The sequence below is a fragment of the Chiloscyllium plagiosum genome, chromosome 4 (genome assembly GCF_004010195.1).
Source record: "Chiloscyllium plagiosum isolate BGI_BamShark_2017 chromosome 4, ASM401019v2, whole genome shotgun sequence".
Taxonomy (NCBI): domain Eukaryota; kingdom Metazoa; phylum Chordata; class Chondrichthyes; order Orectolobiformes; family Hemiscylliidae; genus Chiloscyllium; species Chiloscyllium plagiosum.
In genome coordinates this window covers 59,551,389-59,566,162 of record NC_057713.1, presented here as the reverse complement: position 1 = coordinate 59,566,162, position 14,774 = coordinate 59,551,389, and the positions used below count along the sequence as shown (strand labels likewise).

Here is a 14,774-nt window from a genome sequence, read left to right as displayed (position 1 = left end):
GAGAGCCTGAAGCGTGGAGAGATAAATGAGAAGAGAGTGGGGGTGGGGAGAAAGTAGCATAGAGTACAATAGGTGAGTGGGAGTGGGGATGAAGGTGATAGGTCAGAGAGGAGGGTGGAGTGGATAGGTGGAAAAGAAGATAGGCAGGTAGGACAAGTCATGAGGACTCTGCTGAGCTGGAAGTTTGGAACTGGGGTGAGGTGAGGGAAGGGGAAATGAGGAAACTGTTGAAGTCCACATTGATGCCCTGGGGTTGAAGTGTTCTGAGGCAGTAGATGAGGCATTCTTCCTCCAGGCGTCGGGTGGTGAGGGAGCGGTGGTGTAGGAGGCCCAGGACCTCCATGTCGTCGGCAGAGTGGGAGGGGGAGTTGAAATGTTGGGCCACAGGGCGGTGTGGTTGATTGGTGCGGGTGTCCCAGAGATGTTCCTTAAAGCGCCCTGCTAGGAGGCATCCAGTCTCCCCAATGTAGAGGAGACTGCATCGGAAGCAACGGATACAATAAATAATATTGATGGATGTGCAGGTAAAACTTTGATGGATGTGGAAGGCTCCTTTAGTGCCTTGGATGGAGGTGAGGGAGGAGGGTTCTGTAGCTGTGGGAGTCGGTGGGTTTGTAAAAAATGTCGGTGTCAAGTCGGTTGTCATTAATAGAGATGGAGAGGTCGAGGAAGGGGAGGGAGGTGTCAGAGATGGTCCAGGTAAATTTAAGGTCAGGGTGGAATTCTCAGCTACCTGGATTACACCTCTTCCCACCTTACCTCCTACAAAAATGCCATCCCGTATTCCCAATTCCTCCGCCTCCGCCGTATCTGCTCCCAGGAGGACCAGTTCCACCACAGAACACACCAGATGGCCTCCTTCTTTAGATACCGCAATTTCCCTTCCCATGTGGTTAAAGGTGCTGTCCAACACATCTCGTCCACATCCCACACCTACGCCCTCAGACCCCACCCCTCCAACCATAACAAGGATAGAACCCCACCCGATGCTCACCTTCCACCCTACCAACCTTCGCATAAACCAAATCATCCGCTGACATTTCCGCCACCTCCAAACGGACCCCACCACCAGGGATATATTTCCCTCCCCACCCCTTTCCGCCTTCCGCAAAGACTGTTCCCTCCGTGATTACCTGGTCAGGTCCACGGCCCCCTACAACCCACCCTCCCGTCCTGGCACCTTCCCCTGCCACCACAGGAATTGCAAAACCTGCGTCTTCCTCACCTCCATCCAAGGCCCTAAAGGAGCCTTCCACATCCATCAAAGTTTTACCTGCACATCCACTAATATCATTTATTGTATCCGTTGCTCCCGATGCAGTCTCCTCTATATTGGGGAGACTGGACACCTCCTAGCAGGGTGCTGTAGGGAACATCTTTGGGACACCCGCACCAATCAACCGCACCGCCCTGTGGCCCAACATTTCAACTCCCCCTCTCAGAACGCGTCTCAGAACATTTCAACCCCAGGGCATCAATGTGGACTTCAACAGTTTCCTCATTTCCCCTTCCCCCACCTCATCCTAGTTTCAAACTTCCAGCTCAGCACTGTCCCCATGACTTGTCCTACCTGCCTATCTTCTTTTCCATCTATCCACTCCACCCTCCTCTCTGACCTATCACCTTCTTCCCTTCCCCCACTCACCTATTGTACTTTATGCTACTTTCTCCCCACCCCCAGCCTCCTCTCATTTATCTCTCCACTTTTCAGGCACTCTGCCTGTATTCCTGATGAAGGGCTTTTGCCCGAAACGTCGATTTTACAGCTCCTCAGATGCTGCCTGATCTGCTGTGCTTTTCCAGCACCATTAATCCAAAATCTGGTTTCCAGCATCTGCAGTCATTGTTTTTACCTCTTAAAGGGGCAGCCAACTGCATACATAACAGTCACATGTTTACATTTTAATCAGGCTTATAATTGCATTTTGGGCGTCTGATTTGCATATATTCTTAAGCGTTTTGCCTCTTGATGTCAGGGAATTCACTCACAAGGAAACCTGCCTCACAGCACCAGGGTCCCAGGTTCGATTCCAACCTTGGGTGACTGTCTGTGTGGAGTTTGCACATTCTCCCCGTGTCTGCGTGGGTTTCCTCTGGGTGCTCCAGTTTCTTCCCACAGTCCAAAGATGTGCAGGTTGGGTGAATTGCCATGCTACATTGCCCATAGTGTTAGCTGCATTAGTCAGAGGGAAATGGGTCTGGGTGGGTTACTCTTCGGAGGATCGGTGTGGACTTGTTGGGCCGAAGGGCCTGTTTCCACGCTGTAGGGAATCTAATCTAATCTACTCATAAAATGGTGGCAAGTATACACATGGCAGGTTGGAGAGGAATTTGGAAATGTTTAAAACCCTAGAATTATTTCTAATCTAATGGAGACAAACTGATGGCATTAATAGGTTATGTATGTTTGTAACCCACAACCTTTGGTGCTTTCAAGTCATGGTCTCAGTGGCAGAGCACAACCGAACACCTCTCAGGGTGATCAAGAGCCAGAATTCCCCAATTAGCTGTTCCTGCCATTTCTGTAGTAAGTCCAAATTGGTCTTTGTATCACAGTTACCAAAAGGGCAGGTGCAGAGTTGTGCTGTATTCTTCAAGGATGTTTAATTTCATTCACTGGGTGGGGTGTCATTAGCTCAGACAACATTTATTAGTCATCCCTATCTGCAGCAACTTTGCAGAGGAGGACTGGCACATCCAATGTCTATAATGATAACGATGATTCTGTCAGGTTGATTATGTCAGGCTGTTGCTTGGTTAGTCTGTTATTCAGCCCATCAATTTAGGCCTTGGTCCCAGATGATGGTAAGAAGGACTTTTCAGGGTTCACAAGATTGAGTTTGCTGTTGTCATTTCAGGTATCTAGATTGATACGAGGTGGTCCATCTGTCTATTTTTGAGATTGAGGGAACTACAGTATCTATATGGATAGCAAGCTTTTTACATATGTTGATTAGCAATTTATTTTGTTTACAATTACATAATATTGTAGAAGTAGAAACCTCAATTTTTAGACTATAACATTTTGAAATGTATTTAATTGAGCATGATGATATTTTTATGATAAATTACAGATTTCAGAGACCTATGCCTTTTTGCCACGAGAAGCGGTAACCAGATTTCTAATGAGCTGCTCGGAATGCCAGAAGAGAATGCATTTGAATCCAGATGGTGCAGATCATAAAGGTAATAATTTGTTGATATTTGAATGATTCTAAGACTGACTGGGTAATTTTTTAAACTAAATTTTTAAATTTTAAATTATAAAACAGCTTTGTTATGAATGCTTTGAGCTCAGACAAATCTAGAGAAGCACATTAGTTTATACTAAACAGATTTTCTGAGTTTGGATGTTGCTTTTTGAGTTTTGAAAAAGTAGATGATTAATTGAAAAATTCAGAAATGGACTGTGCTTCATGCTGAAAACTAGCCATTTTACATTAGTACAAAAACAGTAGAACATTTAAAATACAACAAGGTTGTGAAAAACAGTTTATATAGTAAAATAGTTGAATAATCCGAGGGAAACTACATGTTCTTTATAAAGCTTTTTTTAGTAGTGATTTTTAAGAAAGAAAATCAATACAAACTAAAACTTAAAATATGATATCAACTTAATATGGATGTAGTAATTAGTACAGAACTACTCTTCTTTCCAAACATATTAAAGATGTAGCTTTTTGTTTTCTCTCACCTCCCCCACCACATCCTGTAAATCTACTTTTGAACTTCCCATTGGTGTGTAGGCATACATGGTGCTGCCCTAATTTCCTTAGGATGGGTGCCTATTCTTTTATTTTTACCTTTTTGTGAAGATATTTAATGTAAAAACAGTACTTACTTGGCCACAAAAGGATCATGGTAACATTGGAAGTTAGGGAGATAATGTATTACTTGGTAACATTGTCCTTTTAAAAAAATGGTGCCATGGCACTGTCTCTTCACTTTGATGATTTATCTGTGTTTGCTTCAAACAGGGCTGAGTTCAAGCATAGTGATATTGTCTGTGGCCAGCAGAGTTAGTTTTCCCCAATAAGCGGATATTGCTTTATAATACCTCAAAGGAACATCCTTTAAGCGTGTTGCAAAACTGTAATTTCTGGGAACTTATTTTGCTAACTTTCTTTACTTCAAACTCAATCCTCTTAAGCTTGCCTTTGGTCAGCTAGTTTTAGAATGGACGTTGCGTGCAATTCTGGTCTCCTTCCTATCGGAAACATGTTGTGAAACTTGAAAGGGTTCAGAAAAGATTAACAAGGACGTTGCTAGGGTTGGAGGATTTGAGCCACAGGGAGAGGCTGAACAGGCTGGGGCTGTTTTTCCTGGAGCATCGTAGGCTGAGGTGTGACCTTATAGAGGCTTACAAAATTATGAGGGGTATGGATACGGTAAATAGACAAAGTCTTTTCCCTGGGGTCAGGGAGTCCAGAACTAGAGGGCATAGGTTTAAGGTGAGAAGGGAAAGATATAAAAGAGACCTAAGGGGAAACCTTTTCACACAGAGGGTAGTACATGTATGGAATGAGCTGCCAGAGGAAGTGGTGAAGGCTGGTATAATTGCAACATTTATGAGGCATTTGGATGGGTATATGAATAGGAAGGATTTGGAGGGATATGGGCCAGGTGCTGGCAGGTGGGACTAGATTGGATTGGGATATCTGATTGGCATGGACGGGTTGGACCGAAGGGTCTGTTTCCATGCTGTACATCTCTATGACTCCATGACTCTCTCTGATTTGATGTATATGGCAACTTTTTCCTGATATCCAGTCTTCAACAAAAAATGCAGGAAGCAAAAGCTTATTCACTAATGGGCTACCTTGAAGAGAAATGCTTATCCCCCAAATACAAAGAAATTCTTCCAGGGAAATGCATTGGAAATGCTGATTATTGTGCTGGGATTTATTTACTGGTTTTAGAAGCTTTTGTGTTGATTTGAATAGTTGGGAAAATGCAGAGCTTATAAAACTTCCACTTACCATTATATAGAAGCTTGCTCAAGTTGAGTTCTACAGTTGGGCAAGTGCCACCTATCTCTGCACCTGTAAAGGCTTCTGAACAATCTGCTAAGTTTGGTAGGGATGAGAAGTATGCATCTGCAACAACCTGTTGAAATTTCAGGGCAGACAACAGGATGGTAAATGCAAAAAGCTGTCTTCATTACCCTGTATTAATTTCATCCTTATTCAGCTTATATGGCATTAAAACCTAATGTATATCACAGATGAATGTTGGACAAGAATGAAGAGGTGATTAATCTGAACAAGTGCAAAGTTTTTGATTTGGTATTGCTTTCCTTTCTGTCCCTGCAACAATTTAATTTTATAAAGATCATCATGAATAAGCAGAATGTAGACTTGAGGTTAAAACAGATCAGTCATGATCTTATTGAATGGTAAAGCAGGCTTGAAGGGCTGAGTGACCTAATATTGATCCTTGCTTGTAATAGCAGCAGACTGGCTGCTATTGTTAAAAGGTAGAGTTAAGCTTTAGATTATTTAAAGATTATTCTGGTTAAAGGTTATTAACAGATGTGAGTTGTGGATCAAGGTGAAGGAAAGTGCAGCAATTGCAATTGGCTGTGTATGTAATGACGCGTCAAGCTAAAGAATCACTGGACAGTACAGAACTATGGCTGAAAAAAGGAAACAATTGGCCTAAACACAAAGATAGCCAACAAAATAGCCAACTGCAAATGTACATACAGGCTCAGTGACCTCTTGCATCAGATGTCCCCAAGCCAGAATGCATCAGTAGGGTCATCTGTGCATGTGCAGTTGGTGTTCTATTGCCACATGAACATAGTGACATTGTGCATGAAGAGATGGCCCTAGGGAGGTTGAATTTTTTGGCTAGGAAGCCAGAGACTAAGAATCCAGAAATAAGGTAAAAGTTGGTAAAGTAGCACTGGTTATTGAGCAATGCAGGCAGGCAGCTCTTCATGGTGGACTAGAGTGGGGAGGAGAGAAAGAGAGCCCTGGGTTGAATTTGATCTTGGGGTGAGGGGAAACAGCATCAAGGGCTGTCTCCTTGCCTTTGTGCTCAGCAGTCACCATTTCACCGAATGCCTGAGGGCTGAGTTAACAGGTGCCCCTTTCAATCAGAAAGCAGCTACACTGACATAGCATCTCCAATTGGATTTTCTGAGTCCATGTGCTCCTTCTGCTTGGTAAAGGTAGCGTTCTTATGGCACACTGCTGTTGATCAAAGAAGGGCACTGTTGAAACGTTTCATCTTGCATTCATTTGGACAGAATCAAAGAAAACAATAGTTTATTCCACATGAGAAAAGGCTGCTAATTGATTGGCCAGATAGTTCTTATTGGTCAACATGTTGGTATGGATGTTCCCCTTGCTTTTGTTTAAATTAAAAAGGTGCAATGCCTGGACATATTCTTTTATGTTTGCAAAAGACCACACCTTGCATATAAATGGGTGTACCTTCTAGTAATGATTGCAAACCCAGTAGATAATCTTAAATTGAGGTTTCTGTGAAGATATGTAACTCAGGTTGTAGTTGGATTTGTTGGTCAGTCCGCTGAGTCGGTTGATTCTTTTGCAAACATTTCGTCCCCAAATTGGGTGACATCTTCAGTGCTGTCTAGCCTCTGGATGAAGTGCTGTTGTTGTGATCTGCCCAGAACCTTTACGGTTCTGTCAGTCATGGTGGGTGGTTCTGTTTCTGGTTTTGTACTGTAGTGATCTGTAGATGGGGTCTATTTCAACATGTTTGTTTTGCCTGTCCCTTAGGACAAACTGGAGAAAGTGAGAACTGCAGATGCTGGAGATCAAAGTCAAAAAGTGTGGCGCTGAAAAGCACAACAGGTCAGGCAGCATCCAAGGAGCAGAAGAGTCGATGTTTTGGGCAGAAGTGCTTCATCAGGAATGATGAAGCGCTTATGCCGAAACGTCGACTCTCCTGCACCTCAGATGCTGCCTGACCTGCTATACTTTTCCAGTGCCACACCTTGTGACCCATAGAACAAACAGGCAGGAAACTTTCTGCCAGAATAAATGAGCATCAGTTTGCAATAAAGCGACATGACCAGTTCTCCCTCATTTCAATACACACAAACAATGAAGGACAGCATTTCAACTGCGACAATGTTGCAATCCTGAGACAGACAAAACAAAGACAAGCTCAGGTATTCCTGGAGGTCTGGTATTCATCTACTGGTGCCATAAACAAATATGTTGAAATTGACCCCATCTACAGACCACTACAGTACAAAACCGGAAATAGAACCACTTGCTGTGACAGACAGAACTGTGTAAATTCTGGGCAGATCACAGCGCTTCACAGAGTCTGCACAGCCCTGAAAATGTCACCCAGTTGGGGGATAAAACGTTTGCAAAAAAAAACTGGCTTGAACTGACCAACAACTCCAATCTTAAATTGATTGTCATGTGATTCTTAGCACAGTTTCATGGCAATCTTCATCGGATACTCCAACCAAAGAAGCCAAATAAGAAATGGCTGGTCTCCTAGACCTCTGTTCTTGGAGTGTCCCATTCACAATGCTGTGAAGAAAGAAGGTCCAGGATTTTGACCCAGCAGTAGTGAAGGAATGTCGATGAAGTTCCAAGTTGGAGTGGAGATGAATATACAGATGGTGGTGTTCTCATGCATTTGGTGCCCATATGCTTATGGATGGGAGAGTTTGTAAGGTCCTGACAAAGGAGCTGTGGCAAGTTATTGCTGTGCATTTTGTACAAAGGAGCTGTGCATACTGCTGTGCTGTGCACACATGATGAAACTGCCACTGTATGTTGGTGGTGAAGGTAGTGAATTTTGAAGGTCGATGGGGTGTCAGTAAATGGGCTGCATTGTTTAGGATGGTGTCAAGCTTGTTGAGTGCTGTTGGAGTTGCACTTATTCAGACAGATGGGAAGTATTCCATCATATTTCTGGGTTGTGCTTTGTAGATGGTGGACAGACTTTGGTGAATCAGGAGATGAGTTACTTGCTGCAAGATTCCTAATATACTCTGATATATTCTTGTTATCACAACATTTATATGGGTCATCCTGTTCAGTTTCTGATCAATGGTAATTTTCAGGATAGTGATGGTGAGGGATTCAGTGCGGGTACAATAATTCCATTGAAGATCAAATGGCGATTGTTAGATTCTCTTTTGCTGGAAATAGTCTTTTGCCTGTCATTAGTGCTACAAAAATGTTATTTTCTACCTGTCAGCTCAAGTCTGGATGTTATGCAAGTCATGCTACATGTTGATATTGACTGCTTCAGTATCTAACAAGTTACAGATGATACTGAAAATTTGCAATCATCAGTGATAATTCCCATTTCTGACATTATGCTGAAGGGAAGGTCATTGATGCCATGCTCAGTCAAATGCTAGCTTTATATCAAGGAAAGTTATTCTTACTTCATTGCTGGAATTTAGCTCTTTTGTCCATGTTTGGACCAATTCTGTACTGAGGTTAGGAACTCTGTGGCCTTGCAGAACATAAACTAAATGTCAGCAAGCATGTTATTCCTTTGCAAGTACTGCTTGACAGCACTGTTGGTGATCCTATTACCTCGTCTACACTTCTTCAGATGTTTGCTCTGTAGCCAAAACTTCTGTCTAATCCTCCTGCAATCTCTTTAAAATGGATTAACATTTGTACACTCGTCTAGTGCAGTGTGTTCATTTTCTTTCATTGCACTGTTTCTAATGTATGAAACTCTTTCTGTGGTTTGATAGTGCTGAGTCATGTTAACAGCTGGGATTTTAGTTCCGTAATCTCTTTCAGGTAATTAGACATCTCCAGTTCTTGCTTAATTCTAATGTTTTTAGACTCCATTTGAGGCTCAGATCGAAACTTCTCTAAGGTTCCTAAGAAACGTTTCTCAGCTGTAGAAGCTCTAAATTAAACTTCTGTTTCTTTACTAAAAGAAAATGTGAATGCTGCTGAGATTCAATCAGACTCCAGTCTATGTTTGTACAGATTCATCACCTCTGACCAGAGCTTTTAATGTTGGCTTGATCCAATTTGGACTTGTCTTTTAATCCCGAGATAGATTTTCGCTAGCTGCTGGTCATTGTTGAACTATTGCTTGTTAGGCTGTTACCATGGTTTAACAATTTTCTTTGAATTTATCAAATTCAACTTGAAATTGTTTGCTCATTCATACAGTTGACTTCTGCCAGTAGAGGGACTGTCCACATTACATGAAACTTCCATGAGAATCTATGTTAAAGCTCTGAATCCACTTTGTGCTTGTGGATCTGTTCTTCTCATATGATGCTGCCCACCCCACTTGCTGCCTGTATATACTTCCTTGATTTTCATTTGTGTTTCAACTACCACTAGTTCAGTTTTAAGGTGTCGTCACATTAGATTTTACGATTTCCTCAAATTTGTGACTAGCCATTGCACATAGCCTAATGCTGGTAAATCCATGATTACTACCATGACTAGAGGAAAACGTGAATGCTTCCGTAGTTTGCTTCTGAGATTTAATTACAGAGTCCAATCTATGTTTGTACAGATTCATAACTTCTGTCTTTAATATTGGCTTTTATTGACTTGATCCAATTTGGATTTGTGTTTAGAAGGACAAGGGTAGCAGACACATTGGAGCATCACTACTTGTAAATTACCCTGTAAGCCACTCGCTCACAATCCTGACTTGGAAATGTATCGTCATTGATTCACTATCGCTGAGTCAAAGTTCTGGAACTCCCTCCCTAATGGCGTTGTGGGCATATCTACCAAAAATGGATTGCAGGAGTTGAAGAAGTCAGATAACCACCACCTGCTCAAGGGCAACTGGGGGCAGACAATAAGTGCTAGTCCAGTTTGTGACGCCCACCTCTTAAGATTCCTCCTCCTTCAGTTCAATTTCCTGTAGTTTCAGTAAAAGCCCATACTTTTCTAGTGAGTGTTAAGTTGTAGCTGATGGCAGCTGAGCATTCAGGATATCAGTCTCATTCTCCGTAGCACTCTGGTTTTCATCCCACAAAGGATTTATAAAAATTGCTTATGGTTGTTTTTCTTTGTCATCAGTGGGTACAGTGCTATAGCATGTAATTTGATGTCTTGATCACATTTGAGGAGAATCAGGTTTTTTTGCTGGCAAAAGAAACAGCAGAGATTTCAGCAGCATTACTACTGTTGTTAAAAAGTAAACACAGATCCAGGACCTCTTGGTCTGACTAATGACCAGCCTCTGTGGCATGTCTGCAACTGTTCCGACAGTCCATGCAAGGCAGTCAGTGTGCTGATGTCATTTCCAGTATTGACATCTGGCTGCTGAAGTCACAGCCATGCACGGAAATTGGAGGTCTGCCCAGAAGAAAGAAAAGCTGAATTACTGGGCCTAGGGTTGGAACTTCTGCAGCAGAGCTTCTTTCAGAGTGTACTCAGTCAATTTCAGTTTTTTTTGCAATTTCTAAACAAAGAAGATTCAATACTCTGCAACTGTCGTTGCTTAATAAAGAAGAGTGGTGGCTACAGCTGATATCTCACTTCAATTGTGCCAAAGCATCTGCCATCTCCCTCTAATTTCAGGTTACCTGAAATTGAATGGAAGCTGGTCAGTGAAATTCAAGTATCAATCCCTTAGCATTAAAGGCAAAAATTCCATTTGCCTTCTTGATTAAGTGATGCGTCCGCATGCTAACTTTTTGTGTTTCATGAACAAAGAACCAGAATTCTTTTGTGTTGTACTGTTTAGGAATATGTAGGAATAGTTTAGGAGCTTGAGGCAAGTAAGGGCTGAGCACAAGGTTAATAATTATTTGCAACTATTGTCTAAAACTACAAACATATGCTCGGTAGGGTGAAGTTAAGCTTGCAACTTCATGCATCATGTCTTAGTCCCATGTAATTTGACATCATCATGACATATCTCTTTACACACAAGCTTGATAGCTATTGTCAGAGCATTGGTACAAGGGTCCGCTAAACCTTAATTCTACAAGCAGCTACATCTGCTGTCTTGTTGATATGGTACCAGAAAATTAAATGCGTGAATAAAATTAGGAAGGGATTTTTGTATTTTCTGACCTCACCCAACATAAGAACATAAGAATTAAGACCAGGAGGAGAACATTTGGACATTCAGTAGTTCATGATTGATCCAATAGTAGTATTAATCTTCACTTTCCTGTTGTGACCACTCCCTCCCTCTCCTTCCCCAGTGTATAACCATTGTATATCTCTTACAGATCAAAAACCTATCTAACTTGATCTTGAATGTATTCAGTGACCCAGCATCCACTACTCACTGGAGTAAAAAATTCAAAAGGTTTGAGAATTAAGTGTTATAAGTAAGAAATCTATCCTTTTAGTGTCCATAGATAATTATTTCACAGTGCGTGACACTAATATTATCTTTTTATTGGAAGTGTAGTATTTCTGAAAAATTGGGAGAATGATTCCTAAGGGAGATAACTAAAAGTTATTTCTTCAGTGCCAGTTTTTTTTTGCTTGAATTGACAGTTGCTGCTCAAATAGTAACAACAACAAATAAGAATGATTTTAACTTGTTTAAATGTAGACAGCAAAGACCTGTTTTCTCCATTCCTTAGTTGTGAGTAAATTATGTTTCTAGTTGATGATTTGTTGTTTAACCACTTAAGTGATTGATTGTCTTAATTCTAGATGCAATACCGCTTTCCAATTCTGAGTTTAGAATTTGGTTTCCTATTACCTGTGCTAACAACATAGCTTACATTTATACAGTACTTTTAATATAGGAAAATAAATGATGTGAAGACAGTCAATGCCAATTTGTGGAAGGAAAAATCAAGAGAGATTACCAAAGAACATAGCTGAAGAGATGATATTTAATGGTCTTAAAGATGAAGGATAAGAGGTAAATAAAATACTTGTTATACAAGTGACAGGAATGACAACCTCCAACAAGAGAGAATCTAACCGTCTCTCTTTGACATTTACTGGCAATGTTATGGATGAATCCCCTACTGTTAACATTTTGGGCTTACCGTTGACCAGAACTGCATTGGACCAGCCACATAAATTCTCTGGCTACATGAGTAAGTCAGACGCTGGGAATTCTGCGGCAAGTAACTCTTGCCTCCCCATATCCTATCCATGATCTACAAGGCACAAGTTAAGAGTGTGATGGAATACTTTGCACTGTTCTGGAAGAATGCAGCTCCAGCAACACTCAAAAGGCTGTACACCATTTTGGATAAAACAACCCACTTGATTAGCATCTCATCTAATACCTTCAACATTCACTCCCTCCAACACTGATTCATTGTGGCAGGTATGTACAAGATGCATTACCACAAGACTGCTTTGATAATACCTTCTAAACCTGCAACCTGTAACCATTAGAACATAGAACATTACAGCGCAGTACAGGCCCTTCAGCCCTCGATGTTGCACCGACCTGTCATACAAATCTGAAGCCCATCTAACCTACACTATTCCATGTACGTCCATATGCTTGTCCAATGACGACTTAAATGTACTTAAAGTTGGCGAAGCTACTACCGTTGCAGGCAAAGCATTCCATACCCTTACTACTCTCTGAGTAACAAAACTACCTCTGACATCTGTCCTATATCTATCACCCCTCAATTTAAAGCTATGCCCCCTCATGCTCGCCGTCACCATTCTTGGAAAAAGGCTCTCCCTGTCCACCCTATCTTACCCTCTGATTATCTTATATGTCTTTTATTAAGTCACCTCTCAACCTTCTTCTCTCTAACGAAAACAGCCTCAAGTCCCTCAGCCTTTCTTCGTAAGACCTTCCCTCCATAACAGGCAACATCCTAGTAAATCTCCTCTGCACCCTTTCCAAAGCTTCCACACCCTTCTTATAATCCGGTGACCAGAACTGTGCACAATACTCCAAGTGTGGCCGCACGAGAGTTTTGTACAGCTGTAACATAATCTCATGGTTCCGGAACTCGATCCCTCTATTAATAAAAGCTAAAACACTGTATGCCTTCTTAACAACCCTGTCAACCTGGGTGGCAACTTTCAAGGATATGTGTACCTGGACACTGAGATCTCTCTGCTCATCTACACTACCAAGAATCTTACCATTAGCCCAGTTATTTGTATTCCGGTTACTCTGACCAAAGTGAATCACCTCACACTTGTCCGCATTAACACCTCAGCCCAGCTCTGTAGCTTATCTATGTCTCTCTGTAACCTACAACATCCTTCATCACTATCCACAACTCCACCGACCTTAGTGTCGTCTGCAAATTTACTAACCCTATGCCCTCTATGCCCTCATCCAGGTCGTTTATAAAAATGACGGACAGCAGTGGACCCAATACCGACCCGTGCTGTACACCACTGGTAACTGGACTCCAGGATGAACATTTCCCATCAACCACCACCCTTTGTCTTCTTTCAGCAAGCCAATTACTGATCCAAACTGCTATATCTCCCACAATTCCATTCCTCCGCATTTTGTACAATAGCCTACTGTGGGGAACCTTATTGAACGCCTTGCTGAAATCCATATACACCACATCAACCAGTTTATTCTCATCTACCTGTTTGGTCACCTTCTCAAAGAACATTGAAAAGGACAAAAGCATCACAACCTGCGAATTTCTTTCCATGCTATACACCATGCTGGCATGGAACTACATTACTATTCTTTCACTATTACTGTGTCAGATCTTGCGATTCACCTCCTAATAGTACAGTGGCCATGTGGGACCCCACCACACATACTGACTGTAGCAGCGCAAGAGGACAACTCGAGGGCAATACAGGATGAACAATAAATATTAGCCCAGCCAGTGATGTCCGCATCCTTTGAATGATTTTTTAAAAATCAATCATAGAATTACTATAGTGCAAATAGAAGCCATTTAGCCCAAAGAGCATTCGACACCCCATCACTGAACACTGCATTTACCATATGAAGCAATTTAGCATGGACACGCCACCTAAACTGTACATCTTTGGACTCTGGCAGTAAATCAGAGCATCTTGACGAAACTCACACAGGCACAGGGAGTACTTGCAAACTTCATCCAAGGCTGGGATTGAACCCAGGTTGCTGACACTGAGGCAATAGTGCCAAATACTGAGCTACCATGTCGCCCAGGTTGTTTAACAGAGAAATTATACAGAGTGAGGTCTAGCTGGTGAATACACAACCACCAATGTTGAAAGGAACTGTGGGAGGATACACAGAGGAAACTGAAAATAGCAAAGGGTCGAGAGTAGGACATGCGTATGTGGGAAACATTGTTGACCCACAAAAGGTTATGTATCTACAAAGGGTAATGTCTAAAGTAGGATATATTGCATATTAAGAGTCAACATTTGAGGGAGCCAAAGGCGGTTTGGGCTCAAAGATGATGGGATGTGGGCGTGAATGGAGGCATCAAGGGAACCAAAAAGAAATTAACTTCTGTTTATTGAAATGGTGGAAAATGAAATAATTTGGCTTTGATTTCAACATAAGTCTGTTTTATCGTTGACTCTTATTTTCTCTTCTGGTTTGGATCCATCAATCTTATCCTGTTGGTAATCAGAATATTTTGGCTTTCTTTGAAACAACAGCATGCATTCAATATCTTTTTCATGTAAATTTATATTTCCTCTTTTCCAGAAAATGAAAAACCTGCTTCTTTGGTGACCGGTATGATAGACTACAATATGCCTATAACAATGGCCTACATGAAACACATGAAGCTGCAGTTATTGAGCTCTCACCAAGATGAGGTACAGCACTTCTTAAAAGAATAAACATTGCAATGACACAAAACAAATTATTCATAGCTATAGAGACTTTAATTGAATAAATACAGTATTTTG

At 41.6% G+C, this 14,774-nt stretch overlaps 1 protein-coding gene across 3 annotated transcripts in view; it reads left to right on the top strand.

The window, feature by feature from the left end:
• The window catches only part of LOC122549071 (nucleolar protein 4-like), a 348,158-nt gene that overhangs the window by 61,713 nt on the left and 271,671 nt on the right, over positions 1–14,774 (top strand). For all 3 annotated transcript variants that reach the window (XM_043688281.1, XM_043688282.1, XM_043688280.1), the window contains exons 3-4: positions 3,075–3,186; positions 14,569–14,681. In XM_043688281.1, coding sequence (XP_043544216.1) covers positions 3,075–3,186; positions 14,569–14,681 — 225 coding nt within the window. The remainder of the gene's footprint in view (positions 1–3,074; positions 3,187–14,568; positions 14,682–14,774) is intronic.